Here is a 20,460-nt window from a genome sequence, read left to right as displayed (position 1 = left end):
GTGTAACTTTTATCATCTACAGTGTGTGAAAAGAAAAAAAAATACCCTTTATTTTTGGAAACAGCGTAAATGTTTTCTGTGTTTCTTCTTTATCCTATACTCAAATATATACTTGATCTGTTATTTGCTATGACCTGTTTTTAATTTTCCTATACTAAAATAGTATGGGTGGTAGTTGTGAAAAAAGTTTCGACTCGCAGTCACTTGATTTTAAAGTTTTATCATGTACAGATGTTTGAAAAGAAAATGTACCCTCTCTTTATTTTGAAAACACCATAAAAGTTTTCTGTCTATTTCTTCTTGTTACCTTCTATGAACATTAATTTATCCTGTCTTCTTAATTCCCAAAATTTGTATTTGTTATCTGGCACAGTGCGATTGTGCCACAATCATACACAATTGTTATCTGGCACAATTTTATAAAAAGAACTGTGTTAAGGTATATAGTTATGGATTTTTTTTTATCAAATTCTAAACAGAATAAACGTGTAAAAATTTCATTGTGGAAAACACAACATCACACATCCTTGCTCATTTAAATTTATAAATGCATATTTTAATTTCCTGAAATATTATTATTTACAGAGAAAAAAAATAGAAACGTAATTACCTAAAAATATTCAAAGACTTTTATGGTTCACTCATTATTTTACTTTACTGGACACAAAACATCACAACACAATATCATAGCTGCACTGGAAGAACAAATTGAAGTAACCAAAAAGCCACTTGACTTGATTGTTTTCCTTGTAGTACTGTTTACCTGACCCTTAACCCTGACCGTTCCTTCCAAAATGAAACTTTCGCACAGATGACTCACAGACATGTTTCCGTATGCTGTTGATGTGAGATTATCTTACTTTGTGACATAATTGGACAAACCTTATCTCTGTGGCTTGAAGCGAATTCTATATTATTTGTCCTTATTATGTTAAGTATTTTATCCTCAAACAGCATTTTTGATGTTAGAGAATGGGACTAGGTCCCTCACTCATATGATCGAAATTGTTGGGATAGAGAAAAAAATAGCATTAGGTGGTGGAGGTGAAAGGGTGACAGTGGTCTTCCCTGCAATGCTACCCACCCATCCCCTAATCCTACTCTCCTCCAAAATGTCTGCTCAGGATGTAAGACCATGTAACTAGTTCTCACACATATGTCCGAAATTGTTGGGATGGAAAAAAATAAATAGCATTAGGTGGTGGAGATGAAAGGGTAGTGAGAGGGTGACAGTGGTCTTCCCTGCAATGCTACCCCACCCCATGCTCTAACCCCCCCTCGTCCCTCTCTCCTCCAGATGTCTGCTCAGCCTACTGGAGATGAGCGAGCTCCTCGTTTGTGGATATCTTTTAGTGATGGCATCTCCAACTGATACTGATGACTGCAGAGCGAAAAATAAAAGAAAAAAAAATGCTTCCCTGCAATGCTCCCCCACCCATACTCATGCAATGCTCCCCACTCTAACCCCCCATCCCTCTCTCCTCCAGAAAATGTCTGCTCAGATTAGTGGAGATGAGAGGGCTCATCATTTGCAGATATCTTTTAGTGATGTCACCTCCAACTAATACTGATAACTTTGGAGGAAAAAAAAGCGTTCCCCCCTCTTGCCTAAACATATCAAAAAGTGTAAAGTTATAAATGAACTAATGTTTCCACACTCAGAACGAGGACTGAAAACAAATGACCAGATGAGTCACTCAGTTATCTAGAAACAAGACTAATAAATTAACAGTGTGGGAAAATAATATACACACACACACAGTTTATTTATTTTACTCAGTTATTCTGGTTATATGTAGTTAACTGAATTTTAGAAGTAAAAACAACCAATCATTTGAAAAGGGAAAAATAAGAACCATATAAAAAAAAAACAAATATCTGCATTACGAGATGGGAAATTACCGATCGCTGGCGGATATATTAGCATGATAAGACAGTTTGAGCTTACACTCAGCACTGTGGGAATAAAAACATAGTATTACCCCAATGTGAAGGAATTTATGGACTACCAAACAGACAAAATCTAACGGAACATAAGTCAAATAGCTTTTCAGGTTATTTACAGAAATTTCGTTCTTTCAAGCTTGTCTGTTGTGGTGTGGATATATGCTTTAATTCAACTAATTTTGGAATATCTAGTCGATTAAGAAGAGTGATTCTGGAAAGACTGTAAGTAAATTTAAATTATCATTGGAATTTCTAGACTACATACAAAAGTTCTCGGTAAGCAAAGAAACTCCAGACGTGTGTGAAAAAAAAAAAGCCATGAGTGAATGAAAAAAGAAATGCCCTAGTACCCTATAATAAAAAATGAGTCAACTGTACTTTAGATCTTATGTTTGTGTATTTTGTGCTGTGAATATATGTTTAAAATCAGCAATTTGGAATATTCAGAAAACCTCGATATTTCCAAGATGTCCCATTCTGGAAAGAAATGTAAGTAATATCTGTGAAATAAATGTGTAAACTTAAAAGAACAAACAGTGTCATTGATGTGTTATGCATATTTAATTAAGATCACTTTTGAAATCACAGTAAATTCACAGACGATTTGTTTGTTTATTTATTTATTTATTTATTGAACTTTAAGATCTTAATTTTACACAAATCAAAATATTCTGATTAATTATGAATAAAATATGAATATAGAATAAATAAACATTTTATTCATACTCTAAACACTATGAGCTATGGAAAAAAAAAGGTATGTGTTTGAGGAACACCGGCATATAATTAAATTATTCAGAAAAGCCTAAACGCTGCCGCCACTAGATTCTAAGAATTCCCATAGTGTTTAGAGTATGAATAAAATATGTATGAGCTATGGAAAAAAAGTGTGTGCTTGAGGGACACCACCATATAATTAAATTAATCAGAAAAGTCTAAACGCTGCCACCACTACACTCTACTATACTCTAAGAATTCCCATAGTCTTTTAAGAGGAAAGAAATACGCTGGAAAATTAGTACAGCCATCTATACACAATCAAAGACAAAACATGACGACAATGACTGATGTGTGTGTGTGTCACCCTGGGAAAATTCCAAGATATCTTGTCTCAAAAACATCGCCCACAATTCCATAGGCAAACAGTGAAATTAAATAGGCAAAACACGACGTGATTTCACAGAGACATGTTCCCCAGAAATTTCCAAACACAAAACGTCACGATTGCTTATCCCTAAAGACTCTCCCAATGTTATACGCGAACCCAACACACCACACGATGTCCCTGACAGGAGGGTCCCAGCGAAATTTCAAACATTCCAAAATTTATGTTATCACTATCCATTACCCATAATGCCATACGCAAACCATTTACTTATCTACAACTCATAACAATACACATCCAAGACACTGACGTCGCTTCTTCCATTCACCCTACCACTATTTTGTTCATTTATCCCACCAATCATGACACGAATCCTTATCCACTAATATCTTCCTTTTCCATTCAAAACAATAACCTCACTTATTTATTTACAACTAGCAAATTAAGTCACTTATCTACATCTGATAATAACAAGCATTCACGTCTCGATTCCTTATCTTATCTTATCTTGATCTGGTCAGAAGTGTCCCACCAATCACGACACGAATCCTTATCTCTACCATCACCCATAATTTCATACGCGAACCAAAACACAAGAACTGAAGCCATTGACACATATGCCCCAGGGAAATTCCAAACACGAGTCATGCACACAATGACGCCATCTTCTTATCAACCAATCACGTCACGATTCCTTATCTTATCTTGATCTCAGAAGTGGCTCCCATACTACTAATGCACAGCTTCTCATGATCTTCAACCTATACAATAGATAGGTTAAAGAATATTCATGTTAACAATTAGCATGTATCTGTCAGATCAGATGTGACCTCCCGAGTGTTAAGTACAGGTAACCCTCGTATAACGCCGTACTTATACAATGCGGTTTCATATAAGACGGTCTACAAACTGTAGTAACCCTTTATCTTTTCATATATATATTTTTCAACGCGACTTAAAAATCAAATTTTATCTTCGTTAAATTTGTGTCTGCCAGTATCACATAAGTAGCGAATTTATATCAGGGGAAATACCCTTTAGAACGAATGAACGTCAATTGCTTACCGTATAAAGTATTTGTTGAAAATTGTCTTCGTTTTCTGCCAGGAAAGCGCATTAAAAATCATAAGTGTGTTAATCTCACAAGCTGATCACTTTATTTTTTAGTGAGTTACATATAATATGTAATGCTTTTTTTATGTAAAAAACATTATTTTTATAGTAATGGTCACTTAGAGCGCTTTTGCGATATTAGCGTTTGTAAATAGGGATAAACCCACCCACTGTGAACTGCCAAGGTAACAATTGAACAAGATTGAATATACATTCGGCTTCGATCAGCACATGAGACTCAACCTTCGCGAACTTCATCAGTGCTCCAATCTCTTCAATAGTGAATTAATTGATGGGGAAATGTGTAGCTCAGTGGATGTGGCGTTTGCACACCACCGCGCTAGGCCGCACGAAGGAAGTCTTGGTTTCGAGTCTAGTCGGCGACTAGAGGAAATTTTTCCAAGCCTTTTTTCGACCGGTTCCCGAGTTAGTCGATCTCTGGCACGGGCAAGCAGGTTTTTCCTCCCGGAAACTCGGGTTTTTCGTCCTGTAAATTCAAGAAAATCGACCGTAGAACCCACATTATTTCAGACATTAAATATATTGTGTTAGGGTTAGAGACCACGAGATGGCGGCACATTTGAGCCGTCTCTCTTCACTGCGTACCGCTTAATTAGTGATAGCCTTGGGCCATCTGTCTCTGATTGGGTACCAGTGGAGATTGAACTGCCCACTCAGTCTCCAAAAGTTAGATAGGGCTAAATGGCCTCGCCTACTCCCGTATATACGGGAATAAAAAGGCGTTAGCTGATTTTTTTTTTTTTTTTGATGGGGAAATAGATTTAAATGAGGAAGAACAGATACAATTAATAGATGACGTCGAACCAAATGTCGGGGAAAGTTTTGCCGAAGATTCTGATGAATCCGTTAAAGAATTCAGTTTAAAGAAATTAGCAGAAAGTTAGTTTATGGATAATGATCCCTGAATGGAGCGCTCGGGAAAATTCACGAGACAATTGGGTTTGTTTAGCTCCGTATTATGAACTTAATAAAAAATGGCAGCATAGTGGTAACCAAAGTCTTATTACTGACTTCTTGATAACTAAACCTGCCGAAGTTTGCAATGAGAATTATACAAACGACGTCCAAGAGATTTCAAGTGATGACGAGGTCCTGCCACTCGTAAATAAAGAACATCTTCGAAATATAGTTTTGAAGAGAATGATGACGATTAAAATATACACTTTATTTTATTATGTGCAATGAAGTTTACGTACAATTTGTAATTTTATACTATGTATTTGTTTCATAGTTTATGTTTTCTTAACTTACATGAATTACCTGAATTAAATAAAAATATATTTTTGTTGGATGTCATTGTTTATATAATCTTAAAAAAAAACGATTTTGGAACCTAACCCTACTTTTTCTATGTGATCTGAATCTCGCATAACGCGATTTATATAACGCAGCATTTTTGTGGAACCTGACATCCGCGTTATACGAAGGTTACCTGTATATGTTAAACAATCCAGTAATAGAATGAGTCAGAGAGTGGGTGATTTTAATATTTTTGGATAAGAAAATCTCTTTAGCGTAGATTTATTTTAGAAGTCCTTGGATCCAGTATTTCGTAGTTATATAATTTTATTTATAGTGTTTATATTGCTTTAGTTTTGTTAATTGTGTATATTTTTTGTGCAGCATTTGGTTTTTGTATTGATTTTCCGGATTCTAAAAGGAACAGTTAAAAGTCATTGCACCAATCGGAATTGAACCCTTGTGTAAATCATAAACATTCGAAGTATAAGAACAATCTCCTCAACAGAAATAAAACAACAGTGGACAGCGAATACATGTTGAACCATCTTTTTGAAATATGCAATAAAACCGCGACAGCGCGCTATAATATCTGGAGCACCATCGGTAGAAACTGACAAGATATTCAGAGGGATTTCTTTTTTTTTTTAAAAAAAAGAAAAGAAATAACTCTTCCAATGCATGAAATATCGATTCTTCTTTAGTGTCATTTAGCAAATTTGTAGTAAATAATAATTCTTGGCAATTTTTTTCTTCTTTTATGTATCGTACGTATGCTAAAAGTAAGACTTCATTTCCTGGTGAAGTAGACTGATCAAGTTAGAGATCAAGTTAGTATAGAGAGACGGATTGTTTTTAAATACTCACAAAATGAGTCTTCAACATTTTGGGCCATTTCATCAATTCTTCGTTTCACTGTATTATTGTTTAAGGAATTTTCTTGCTAATATCAGAGGCGAGCTTGTGCAGTACAGCGCGTATGACCTCACTAACAGCTGGTAGGATTAGTTTCTACACCAACATTATGCGGTTATCCCGATTTATCTATCAGTAAAAATATATTGCAAGAGGCGCGGAACGCATCATCATCTAGTTTGAATGCTGCTGAAACATACCTACCAATGTTGATTGTTTCAATTTTTTTTTTTTTTTTTTAAGTGCTTGAAAATACGATAAATCCTTATCTTTTTTATTAGCATGAACTTTTGTGAAATGTTCTAGTCTTCATAGAATCATTTGAAAATCATTTTTGGCAAATCAGGCACATTGGTAACGTTTTGTTTGTTGGGGACTGAATAAAGCCGTATTTCAAATATTCGTTATTATATTGTCTACATTTCTTCTTGGGTTCAGCCATCTGTAAAAACAAGTTCATCATCATCATCATCAAATTCCTGCCATGTACCCTCAAGGGGTGTACAGGATATGACAGTACTACATGAAAAAATTACATCATTACTAACTTCCTATCTACAATTTTCCTCCAAATCAGTCTGTTACTTGTCAAGACTCCAACATTATCAGATCTTATATTTCTATCGTCTAAGGCACTTTGTACCGTATCAATCCACCTATATCTTGGTCTTCCTCTGGGTCGTTTTCCTACCAACCTGGCAGAGAACACTTGTTTTGCTAATCTATCCTCTCCCATTCTATTTAAGTGACCATACCATCTGAGATTAGCTCTGCTAACGCATTCCTGGATGCTGACAATGTCAAGTTCTTTCCTAATATCCTCATTTTTAATATGATATTGCCATTGATGTCATCTGTTCACGCCTCTAATCTTTCTCAGGACTCTCCTATCTGCGGTCTCTAGTCTTTGGTCAAGTGTTTTACTTCTGACCCAGCTCTCAGATCCATAAGTTAAAATTGGTTTGAACATAGTCTTGTATACAGCTAATTTAGTGTTCCGACTAATTTCTTTCTTATTCCATATGAATTTATTCAATTGACTTCCCACGATACCAGCTTTGCTGATTCTGTTGTCTATTTCTATATTTAGTTTACCATCTTCAGTAAAAATTGTGCCTAAGTAGCTGAAATGTTTTACTTGTTCCACAGGTTCTCCATTCACAACACAGTTGACATTTTCAATGATTCTGCCTATTTTCATTGTCTTTGTCTTTTTATTGCTGACCTTCATACCATATCTATTACAACAGCTATTCAATTTAGTCAGAAAATCTTGCAGACTTGTAGCGGATTTATTTAGAAGTATAACATCATCCGCATAAAGCAAAGAGCTGACATTAACATCTCCAATTTTGATATCAGGTTTAATACCACATTCCTTCATAATGTGATCCATATAGATAATGAATAACAGAGGGGATAATGTACATCCTTGTCTCACACCAGATTTAACATTAAACCATCTTCCTGTACTTCCTTCAATTCTAACTGCTGACTCACAACTCAAATAAAGACTAAGTATTGCTTGATATAATGCCCCATTGACACCATATAACTGCAGCGTATTGAATAGCTTCTCTCTTGGCACCTTGTCATATGCCTTTTCCAAATCGACAAAACTTAAATACAGATCTTTGTTATATTCCCATGCTTTCTCGACTATTTGTCGTAAAGTGAAGATCTGATCCTGACAGCCTCTATTTGGCCTGAATCCAGCTTGTTCTTCACCAAGCTTTTCTTCCACAATTCGTCTCAACCGTTTCTCAAGTATACTTGCATAGATCTTGCCAGGAACACTCAGTAGGGAAATACCTCTGTAATTCTCACATTCAGTTTTATTTCCCTTTTTTATATATGGGTACTATGAGAGCTCTACTCCAATCATCGGGAATTCGTCCCTCTGTCCAGACTTTCTGAACTATGCAGTGCAGCCACTGTAAGACTCTTATACCACCATACTTCAGCATTTCTGGTCGAATATCATCTATTCCTGCTGCCTTTCCACATTTCAAGCCTTTGATGGCTTTTTCTACTTCAAGTATGGATATGTATTCCTGACTGCATGCCTGGTAAGTGTTTTTTTATCACTGTGCTGTCATCACTGCTTGTTTCATTTAGCAGTTTTTCAAAGTAATTACTCCATACTTCAAGGATATCTTTTTCTCCTGTTTTCATTTCACATTTATCATCTCTAATTCCTTTTACAGCACTCTTTCCTCCATTCCTAAGCTTCTTCAACAACCTCCAGAATATTTTGCCACCTTCTTGATATTTATTTTCTATATTCTTGCCAAAGTCCTCCCATGACTTTTGTTTAGCTAGTTTTACACACTGTTTAGCTTTCTGACATTTGTCTCTGTATTCTGTAAGAGTAAAAGCTGACTTATTTGCCAGGAACTTTTGATATGCTTTCTTCTTTTCCTTCACTGCCTCTTTAACTTCCTGTGTCCACCAGGGAGTTCTGATTTTTTTATCTTTGCACACAACCTCACCACATGCCTCTCTGGCAGAATCAATCAATGTTTCCTTCAGAGTTTGCCACTGAATCTCCAAGGTTTGATTCCTGTTCTCAAACTCTTTCATTTTCTTTTCAATAATATTTCTGTATTTTAGTCTACAGTTTACATCTGAGAGCTGCTCAACTTTTATTCGCTTTAAAACTTTCTTACATGTTATTCTTTTCAATATGAAATTCAATTTTATCCTGCTCAAGACTAAATAGTGATCACTTCCAATTTCAAATCCTCTGTACACTCTGGTGTCCTGCACCAGGGAGAAAACATCACTATCAACAATAACATAGTCAATGAGACTTTTCTTATTCCTAGCCTCTTCTCTCCATGTGAATTTGTGCACATTTTTATGTTGGAACATGGTGTTAGTAATAACCAGTCCATGTCCTGAGCAGAAATCCAACAGATATTTGCCATTATTATTAGCTTTGCTCTTTTCTCCAAATTTTCCCAAAATATTTTTGTATGTCTCACAATCATTTCCTACTCTACTATTTAGATCCCCAACAAGGACCAACTTTTCCTTTTTCATTGTGTCAGTTGCTTTTTCTAAAGCCTCAAAAAATTCCTCCACTTCTACCTTAGTAGAACCTTTTGTGCGACCATAGGCACAAATAAGTCTCATTGTCCAGTTCCCCATTCTCATATTTGCCCACATTACTCTACTTGAGACTGACTGCCATTCAAGAAGATTAGCCTCGTATTTTGTATTTTGTTAAAAACAAGTTAAATTTACAAAATTTGCTGGAATGCAATTCTCACGTACCCACACCAAATTATTTTTACAAAAAAAGGTATAAAAATACTCACGTGAAACCTGCTGTTTTATTGGAAGAACAATATTGTAATTTGCTTTGTGTGTAATACGTGTAAGGTACCGAATATGCACTAAAATTTTTATGCGCTGTATTGCTAACTGCTTGTCACACAATTCAGAAACAATCTAAAACTGATTTCATCCGTCTCACGTATTATAGTATTATATTGTGAACAAGTTATAACATGCACATGTTCCTGGACTTGTAAAATCTCGATCACTACAAAGTGCGTGCCCGCCACAATTTGCTTGTTAAGACCTGTCGTCAGACGCCGATTGGCTTTATTTCCCACCTTCGGAAATAAAGCAACCATTACGATCTTTACTTACGTTACACAACAGTTAGATCATCAAAATTTTTGAAGATAAATTTTTTTCAGCACCTAATTTTTTGTCCTTTATGCTTTCACCGTCCCCTTTTGCTCATGAGGCCACTACCGGCCGCTGGATTGTTCCAGCTTCCCCCCCCCCCCCAAGGTTGGGTAACGCGCACTTTGGGATTTACTGATCAAAACAAACAAGCGATATCTTGCCAGAAGCATTCTCTATGTAAATATATGTCAGATTTGACAAGAACGGAGAAGGAATGAGTTGCTGCAATGTAGAAGTGGCTAACTGGCTGATTTTTTTTATTTTTTTTTTATTTTGAATTGTCGAGAAAGTAAACTACCTTCTGATATTGAACAATACCATAGTAAGTAGCCGCTTTTAAACTGTCATTTTTTTCGTCAGTTCGCTCAGGTTTTTATATATTAAGATAAAAAGAAAACAAATGGAGGAAAAATATCGCAGCATTATTTCAAAAATGCGTTTCTCGCCTGAATCTGCGATAATACACGTACAGTAGTTGATAATCTTGAAACTTTGACATAAATATAGTGGAACATTATTATCCACAGTTAATCCAGCTCAGCAGCCAATAATGTGCCGCTATCACAATTAAGCCAATAGTATTTGTTATTAACGGCATCGTTTATTTATTTATTATTTTTTTTTGTAACTTATAATTCTCTACAATTTTGAGTCATTTTACTGAAATATTGGGAGTACGCTTTTTTTTTTTTTTTTTTTTTAATGTGACGTCTACTGCGAAAGGTTGTAAACCTATATTGCATTAGCACCAGGGGTGGGGTAAAGATTTCTTTCTGTATTTTACTAATTTTTCGTGTACTGTCTATTCTAAACAAAAACTGAGTTATACTCTACAACTTTAACCGATCCTAAAATTAATTTAGGATCACTGTTCTGTTATTAGAAAGAAGTATTGTAATATTTTCGCCAAGTCTGCTTAACATACAGAATTCAAATTTTTGTCGTATTTTCACTCAGAGCGCGTGTTACTTCTACATAATTTAATATGACATCGTGCGCTTTCAGACTTACGTTAAAATTTTAGGCGTTTTTTTTTTTTTTGTCTCGAAAAGATTACAATGCTGAAGTTGCGCTTTCACGATGTTTAGTTACTTTATGCGAATGAGTTGACAATCTTTAGAAAAATGTGTGCGATCTTAGACCTGTTTTGTACGATGTGGTTAGGCTCGGAAGGCTTGCTCCTGTATGAAGCGAATCTCTTTGCTACTCAGAAGGTCAGTTTTTGACCTTTTTGGCTTACGGATGGAGAATGCTAAATAGACAATTAAGAAATATATCAACCCTGGAAGCAACAGCCATTTGTGAGACTCGCCTCCTCCTCTACCTCCCGCATAACATTTTAGGAACATGTTTTAAACAATATTTATACGATACTTTGTATATATTTTTTAAAAATAATATTTAATGTCTTCACATGCTTTTATATTAGAATATATTTGATTTCGTGCAATTAATCCATATGCATCAACTGGTCAGTTAATTAGACATCATGCTATCATCCATGTAAGCTTCATACATATAGCAATCCCTCGATTAATACGCCTAATGCGTTCTTTAAAACAGGCGCATTAATCGAAAACGCATTGATTGAATATAATAACCTATGGAGGAAAGTATAATTCGTTCCTCAATTTAATTTTTTTACCCTTGATTTTTTTATTAAAGAATTAGGGTATGTCTCAGGGCCTAGTTAAAGGAAAAACTATATAGCTGAAAGACAATAAAACATATTCAAAATATAAAGCTATTATTCTGGCGGGCATACTGTCTTAAATGAAAGCGATGATGAGGTGGTCTCGATGGGGGGGGGGGAGGATCTATTGAATTGGGTTAATCACTGGCATGATGTAATCTTCATGGGTCCGCTTCGTTGTACACAGCTGTCGCCGCCACTAGAGTCCATGATCCGATGAATTTGAGTGTATTGAAAGCTGAGGGAGAGGGCGAAGCATCTCGGCAAGGTGGATGTACGTAATTAACTGACTACCTAAGTGTATATTTCTCTCACATATAAATGTTACCATGTGTTGAAACTAGTTCGATGTTTTTTTTTTTTCAGAATAATCATTCATTCCCACACGGTATTTGTCTGTGTGATCTCGATGTGTTGGATTGTATTCACAGATCAGGAGGAAGGAACATCTTGTTAGTGAAGGATTTCTGCACCGAGAACAAGTACGCCCTGAAGATATTTTACAAATATAATTACAACACGGATGAGGTAATTATAGCTTCTGAATTTATTTAAATTGAGGTAGGAATTTTATAATCATGAGCAATTATAAAATAGCAACAGTTCTACAACTACGAATGCTAATACCATGACAGTCTGTAAAACTGCAACAATTCTAAAAGCAAGTAGGTTTTTGCGAGCGATTAAGCTTGAGAACTCAATATGTGTCTAATGCGAGAATCTGATCTGAGAAGAATTTATTATTTTTATCAACTCATCTAAGCCATTTCGATTAGTTTTTTCTTAAATGAATAGAGATATTATGATGTAAAATATTTACATGTGTAGCCAACATTTTTAGAATTTTAAACAGGTTTCAATATATTCAAAATATATGTTTAATTATCATTTATAAATCTATCTTATTTCTCATCCTTCAGATGACGGGTTGATTCCCACCTATGAACAAATGTTTGCCATCTGGTTCTATCTCTGGCCATTTCTGTCAGCTCCCTCTCTGGAGCGCAAGAATTGTGACCTTTTCTTCAGAAACTGTTGCCTATTTTTTTTGGTCTACCTCTTTATCGTCTTCCTCGAATGCTTCTATTCAAGACTACATTTGGTAATCTTTGAAAGGACATTTTCTGGAGGTGTGCACACCATCTCAGTTGCTGTTTAAGAATTACAGCTATGATATCTGCGTTACCAAAAGTGTTTTTCACTATAGTTTCATTCGTGTTCTACTTCCTCATTTGTTTTGTGTTTTGACCAGTGAGTCTTATTTATTTTTCCTTAAGCATTTCATTTCAAAATTCTGATTTTCTGTATTTCTTTCTAAATTTGATTATTATATCTAAGGAAAATAAAATAAATTAAGCTGCTCAGTCATGTTAAAGAATGCCTTTTTATATTATTGGAATAAGAATTCTGTCATGGTAAATATTTTCATTTCATTCTCTTCTGGTGCCCGTTGTCACACTCAGTAATTTCCTCTGATCTCCCGTTGCTCGGTTTGCTCGTGCGTGATGGTCGCAGTGGGACTGAGGCTTAGCCGCCTTGCTCTCATCTTTTGAATAAATGCGTCTTCATGTTTTCGATTTGTTTACAGACATTAGGAGCTTGTTATCCATTAACGGGTGCATGCCGAATGTATTTTTCATTTTAAGTTTACAAATAAATGTTGCCACAAGTTTGCCACTACTGCTAGTTTGCGCTAGATAAAAATGATGGTTTTAGATGAGCAAAATATTCCAGGTTTAGACGGATATACAATCGACGCTTCTTAGTAAAGGATGCAGTTCTATGTTTTCTTTCTAAAGAATATATGAAAAAAATAGTGTTACATATAGAAAAAGCGCATTTATTTACACACAAAATGAGTAGTCTTTGCCATTCTCAATGTAAGCAGAAGTAATCGGAAACTGATTACGTTTGCTTTCATAACTTATAACAATACACTCGACGGTATTTTTATAAAATCATTATGCAAATATAAAGGTTTCAAGTATGTCGCATTTTTCTAATTTAGCTTCTCGCTTTTTTTCGCCTTTTAGAAATTCATTGATCTTAGAAATGAAAAGAAAGTCATGGAAGCCGTGAGAGATCATCTTTTATTCATGCATTTGTATGCCACGTTTGAAACGGAAAGAAGGTACGACCAAAGTATTGTTTCAGACTATTTTCAGATAGCTTTTTTGATAGTGTTAAGTGTGAATATGAATAAGTGCATTAAGTAAACTCATCGCAACAGAATTTCATGTCACATCAACTGACAATCATATCGTAAATTTAAACGTCACTTCCAGTAATTAAGTATTTCTTAAATTGTACAGAATTTTATTTCTTACTGGAAATCATATCTTGGAAATGGAAATGGGGGGGGGGTATGTTATCCGTAGAACACATAATCTTTAACATATTCTCCCCAACCAAATAAAAAAAAAAGGAACATAATAAGGTCTGGAACGTGGATCACTGCATAGATCCACCACGGAGAGTGCGCTACCAAAAGTGCTTTTCAAGTTAATCGTGACCAAGTACAATTTCTAGTTATTTTGTTAGAAAAATGTAAGTTTATAGCGGAGGGTGACCTGCTCACTTTAATGCGGAGTTTGATTTCTTGAAAATACTCTGTCATCAACATTTTCATAACGTCATCCATGCATTTGTCAACTGCATGGGTGACGTTATGAAACACTTGCAGTTCTCTATTTCGAGCACATTAACTTTTTTGGGAATGACGAACGGTCTCCCCACGCCCCGAATCTGTAAATGAGAGCCATGGTTTTCAGTTTTGCTTAGTTAACCATTTAATCAACTCATGGAATGTTCGTCCCGTGGTTTTACCGTTCATCTCTCTTCGAAACCGTCTCTGGACAAAAGGGAAGGTTTCAGAAAACCAACACAACTTCCTACTTCTGAATCACTGCTCACATTGCATTTTTTTATATAGAGAAACCTGTGGAGTATTCATAACTCTAAATCCACACGTATGCCACAGTAATTAACTTTTTGATAATATGTAAATATTTCCTCTTAAGTATCATAAAATATCATCAGTACAATTATAAACAACAATATGAATTAGTGCGCATGCATACATTGGAATCCCTCTATGTATACCGTAACGTGTTTAAGGACTAAATACTACTGCGTTGAATTTCAATTAAATTAAAACTGATAAATTTATTTTATACAGTTGAGGATAACAATTTCCCAAACTTGTAATCTTCACTGCATACCACTTTAAAACCATGTTCGCGGAGCATAATTCTCGCTGTCCTTCCTCCACAAGTCTACTTTCCTACAACAGTGCTTACATGTTCAGCTCATGGTGATGTCTCGCGAATTTTTAGGCATAATCATTTCATTTTTTCCCCAATAATTGTGACGAATCCTCAATATTTTGTCTTGATGAATTTATAGCTATGCTTGCAACAGATAAAACAGATCAACATCAGTGCATGCATCAGATAAACAGTTTATCTGTAAATGTGTCTCTGTATATGTAAATTCAACTTTATGGAAAAATAAAGATCTAACAAAATAATCATAAGTAGGAATGCATAAATTAGTAGTCCAACCAATATTGACGCATGCATGTGAAACAAGTATAGGAAAATGAAAAATACAGCAGATGACTACAACTTGCGAAATGAAAATATTAAGAAAAACGTTAATGAAACAAAATTTTAGCGACAATTGAAACGATTTATGACAAATGTCAACCACGTGGATAAAATAGAAAAGATCGGGATGGAATCAAGATGTTAATCGAACGGACCCAAAGAGAAGAGTTGAACTACCATGTGACTGGAAACTAAATATGAAAAGACCACTTAGTAGACCAAAACTGCCTGCAACTGAAGCATTGGAAACGCAACTAGCTCAAGTTTAAAGCAAAAAGATTTCATAAGATGTTCTACAGGGTGTTCGGGATAAATTTGACAGTTTCGTAAGGAAAAAGAAAATCTTCTTTGTATCTATTAAATTTAATGAATTGACAAAAAAACATTACAGGCAGAGTTAATTACAATACTATCAACAAGATTTACTCAAAATAACCACCATTAGCATCGATCACAGCTTCAATTCTGCTTCGGAACCTCGAACAAGCTGATGCTACAGTCTCCCTGGGAAGGGCCGCAAAAACTGTTTTAATTTTATCCATTAACTGGGCTTTTGTATTACTGGAAGTGCGATTGGTGTCTTTTTCAACTGCGCCCCATACAAAATAATCCATGGGGTTAAGGTCTGGGGAGTTTGGAGGCCAAACATTTGGACTGGTGAAGTCGTAGAAATTTTCAGACAACCATTTTTGACTTTTCCCAGAGGTGTGGCAAGGGGCCGAATCCTGCTGCCATACATACGGCCTACCATTGGCTACCCTTGTTATCCAGGGCTTGACTACAGTTAGCAACTCCACGAACAAAGCCCGAATTCCAATGCCAGGGTTCTTCAACACCTGTTCCTGCAGATTTGCGAGGAATTCTGCTGTACGAACGCAATCAGATCGTCTGCTAGGGATCTTTCTTCTTGCTACATCCTCGTAGTCACCATTGCAAGTCTCTAGTTCATGCCTGATTGTTTTTACTGTATTCAGGGAGCATTGGGCAGCAGTCGTAATATCCTTATTTTGATGGCGGGCACAAATCATCATGATACAAGTTATTCTCTTCCATGATTCAGGTGGGTTCCAGCTATCCATCCTTTCTGACATCTTGTATATGAATGAAGAAGGGTCCAAACTTTTAAATGAAGAGAAGTGTGTGTTAATACATGTAACTTACGGAAAAATATAATTAATTATAAATATGTCAAATTTATCCCGAACACCCTGTATACATCGATTTGTTTATTTATTTATGTAGCTACCACCAACAAAAGACTTCTGTAAAACGTAAAAAAAAAACTGTGCTCGAGAGCAAACAAGAAAATTTCTTCAAGACAGACATCTATGCCCACGGCAGGTTTCGAACCAACAAACCTGTTTGAGAGCGAAAACAACTATTCGACCAACCTGAATAGCATCTATATATATATATATATATATATATATATATATATATTATTCTATTTAAAAAAAAAAAAATTTTTCCCCCTAAATAATGCAAATTTTATTTCTTGTAAAGAAAAAAATAAGTCTCGCTCTCCCGCTCCCCTCATATTTTAGCTAAGATACCTGCACGTTGTATCTGTTAACAATACACGAGGGAAAGTGATTCAGAAACACTTCACTTACTGTAGTGCGATATTTATTGGAAGCCAATTAATTTTCTATATTTCACGGTTTCCTATTAATTCCAATTATTTCCAACTGCTCACCTATGTAAGCAACAATTTTATTGTTTCTTAGATAGGTGTGCATTTACATCTATAGCTGCGATTGAATATAATAATTTGCGTTATGCTTTTCTTTCCCTCCCTTTCTATAAATATTTACCTTATAAACATTAAAAAAAAAACACAACGCAAAAATACGTTTGTTTGTTTGTTTTTAACCATAAAGAAATCCTTACGATATTCACGACATTTTTCCGGTAATATAATTCGTGAATATGGCACTTCAGGTGTGCTTAGTTAATTATTTCGGATATATTTTCATTTATAATTTTTTAAAATATTTTTTGCGATAAATTTAGTGGAACTGTATACAAATTAAAAAAAATGTACTATACTATCAAATACTTTGTCGTATTATTAAAATAAGAACTGCTTTGAGTAATTTAATTGAATTCTTTATTATCAACTGTAATTTTACTTAATTTTTTATTTCATTTAAATTTTGATATCCTTTTTATTTTTCATAATTCTTTTTACTTAAAATCACAAGAAGATTTTAATATATATCGATATGTTATAATGTATATATAAATGCTAAGATACAGCAGGATGTTGTTAATGAGTATCATTTTAAGCATGTCTTCTTCTTAACATCTTTTAACATTTGAATTATGCCTACGCTAATTTTCTTATTAATCAATCTTGCTGTGTTCGAGTGACTCGAAGTTTAATTACCCCCCTCCCCCCTTAAAATATAGTTTCAATGTTTGCAATAGATAGGGATAGCTTAGTCTGTAAGCGTGGATTTTACCTTGAAACCCATAAGGTGTTTGAGTTTTGTAGTTATCTTCACTCAAGTGACCAGTGACCCCCCCACCCCACAAAAAAAAGTATAGCAGTTTCTAATCGCCTCCAAGGGGAACTGTGTCTAAAACATTCTTATTGGTCATTCTTGCAGTCCATGGGATTCTTAGTCTTTTCACGTCAATGATTCAAATGAATCAATTCGCTTTCCATCTTTTTTCTTAATAATCCAGCTTTCACATCCATATTTGACTAATGAAAATGCCATTGTTTTGACAATTCTAACTTTCGTGGCTTTACTCAGATCTCTATCTTTCATAATTTTTGTCAGGTTTAACATAGCTTTTTAAATCAGACAAAAAAATTTACTACAGTAACAAATTATTGGATAAGATTGAAATTAGCCTCGGTCCTGTTAATAATTAAATAGTTCTTTTAGAGTCCTTGTATTTAATAATGCTTTTAACAGTTGCAAATAAATAAATCCATGTATTTATTTTCTAATGTTTTGTAATTAAGAGCGCTGAAGTAGAGAAGACTAAGCAGTGTACAGTAAATATAAATTATTTTCGACACCGCTTTATTAGCTTGTTTTTGTTCACCGATTTCACCTTTAAAAGTAATTTCCAAATATCCACTGTTCGCAAATATCCACTCATGCTCTTAACAGATAGCGCTTAATCAAGTGCTGAACTGTTGCTCCTAAAAGGAAACATACGCACTTATTTTCATTCTTACTTGTCACTCACTCCGAATAAGGCCGATATCCTACAGACGAGCAAAAACAGATTAAGAAATTGATCTCTTTATTCGGGATTGAAGTCGACGAATTCACACTAATTATATTCTCGACATCTAGTTTTTATCTGATATCCGAATTCTCATTCTGTTGTTCCACTTTTACTTCAATCGAAAAACAGAGCTTTACCTTTACTCGAAAAATATTCATCCCTCCCCAGCAAAGAATAGGATTTACGAGTAATGCTCTTTTTTTTATGCTTTCAAGATTATCTCTGTTGTGAGTGTGTGTGTGTGCGGGAAGAATATTGAAAACTCGAATGCTTAATGCACACGAACACCAAAAGCTGACTGAAACGTTGTATAAGTCACTGAGAAATTCATAAATAATGATAATTTATTGTATGAATTTTCATTCTTAATTTTGTTTTCAGTTAGTAAATTTCCTAATTAATCGTTTATAAACACTTTTTACAGTTTTGGATTCTTGATGGAGTACGTGGATGTAATCAAGTTTGAGAGGATTAATTTGCACCTTTTAAGCGAAACTAACATAAAAGTTTGGCTGGCACAGCTTTGTGAGGCTGTCAGTTATTTGCACGATAAAGGTAAGCGGAACTAAATATTATTATTATTTGACACCTCCAGGGAGTCAAAAGACTCACCGAGGGAGAGTGTGCCAACAGCATCGAACGATTAGTCCCCTTCCAACTACTAATCGCGCTCAAAAACTGAGCCATTAGTAGCAGAGGCTCTACCAATCGACCAACCTTTACCGGCGATCAACAGAATTTTCAGAAAGTACTTGAAAGGCATATACAGTCCTGTCTATTTCCATTGCAGGTATCATACATCGGGATGTCTGTCTGGATAATATCCTCGTTTCCGCCCAAGGATGTATCAAGTTGGTGGGCCTTCGACAAGCATTTGTGAGTATTTGCGATTTTTTAATTTTATTTATTTCGTTTATTTTGCTATGGTATATTTGCGTTTTCTTCTGTGTTTCGTTGATGTTCCTTCCAGAAAACAAAAGTGTAATTAATTAATTTAAATATTATTATTATTTAACAAGATAGGAACTATTGCAAAAGGTTTGGTAGGAACACGTCATTACATCGCACCGGAAATACTTCAAGGAGAGTCATACGGTAAGACTTCTGGCTCTCTGGTTATTAAGTTTCTGTCGAATTGGACTTCGTTCAACCAAAGTTAGTGATTCTGGTTTTGAGTGAATTTCTGTTTGTTTCATTGCAGGTAAAAGTGCTGACTGGTGGTCCGTAGGGGTTGTGGCTTGCATCTTATTGCATAAAAAAGCCGAAATAAGTCAAGACGAAGACATTCCTGGAATTTGTCTGAGTGCGTTGGATTTTGGTCCGTCCAGAAAGAAGCGATCATTTTTCAGATGTAATTACTAATTTCTATATACTTATTTTGATTGTATACTGTACACTTTAATGTGTGTCAAGGCCCTCTGAATACGTTAAACCTCAATGAGAGGAAACAACTTTTTATGCCAGAAGGTTTTCATGTGGTTCATGAAAAGGCGCCGACAATTTTTTGTATAGAACTGTTTTGCATTATTACAAAAGTAAAACGAAGGACAACTCTACCCCAACTCAAACCAATACATTTTAAGGAGCATGCACGTACGATCGAAACTAAAGTTAAAGCAACCCGAAATATAAGAAAACGGTTAAATTCAGGTTACAGATTATTTTCCAATTAATTATTTTTAATTTTTTCCCCGATTATTTTAGTTTTCTTCAAACAATCGCATATCGTATCCCAGATGAGGGAAATCCTGCTGACTCTGCTTGAATTCTTAACAACAGTCCACTACTTCGAATTTTTTAAAATTTATTTCAAAGGTTCCTTTGCTCACTTTTCGAGAAAAATCTACACGGAGTGATAAAATCCCTCT

General features: G+C 35.0%; 1 protein-coding gene across 2 annotated transcripts in view; it reads left to right on the top strand.

Annotated features, from left to right (window-relative positions):
• LOC150104601 (protein kinase C iota type-like) overlaps positions 1 to 20,460 on the top strand; it is a 72,152-nt gene that overhangs the window by 40,119 nt on the left and 11,573 nt on the right. For both annotated transcript variants that reach the window (XM_090395804.1, XM_090395805.1), the window contains exons 5-10: positions 12,102 to 12,263; positions 13,769 to 13,866; positions 19,017 to 19,147; positions 19,383 to 19,468; positions 19,612 to 19,687; positions 19,794 to 19,943. In XM_090395804.1, the coding sequence (XP_090251930.1) occupies positions 12,102 to 12,263; positions 13,769 to 13,866; positions 19,017 to 19,147; positions 19,383 to 19,468; positions 19,612 to 19,687; positions 19,794 to 19,943 (703 nt within the window). The remainder of the gene's footprint in view (positions 1 to 12,101; positions 12,264 to 13,768; positions 13,867 to 19,016; positions 19,148 to 19,382; positions 19,469 to 19,611; positions 19,688 to 19,793; positions 19,944 to 20,460) is intronic.

This window comes from Typopeltis vanoorti, chromosome 7 (genome assembly GCF_054136105.1).
Source record: "Typopeltis vanoorti isolate ZY-2024b chromosome 7, IOZ_Tvanoo_1.0, whole genome shotgun sequence".
Lineage (NCBI taxonomy): Eukaryota > Metazoa > Arthropoda > Arachnida > Uropygi > Thelyphonidae > Typopeltis > Typopeltis vanoorti.
This window is presented reverse-complemented; position numbering and strand designations above follow the sequence as displayed.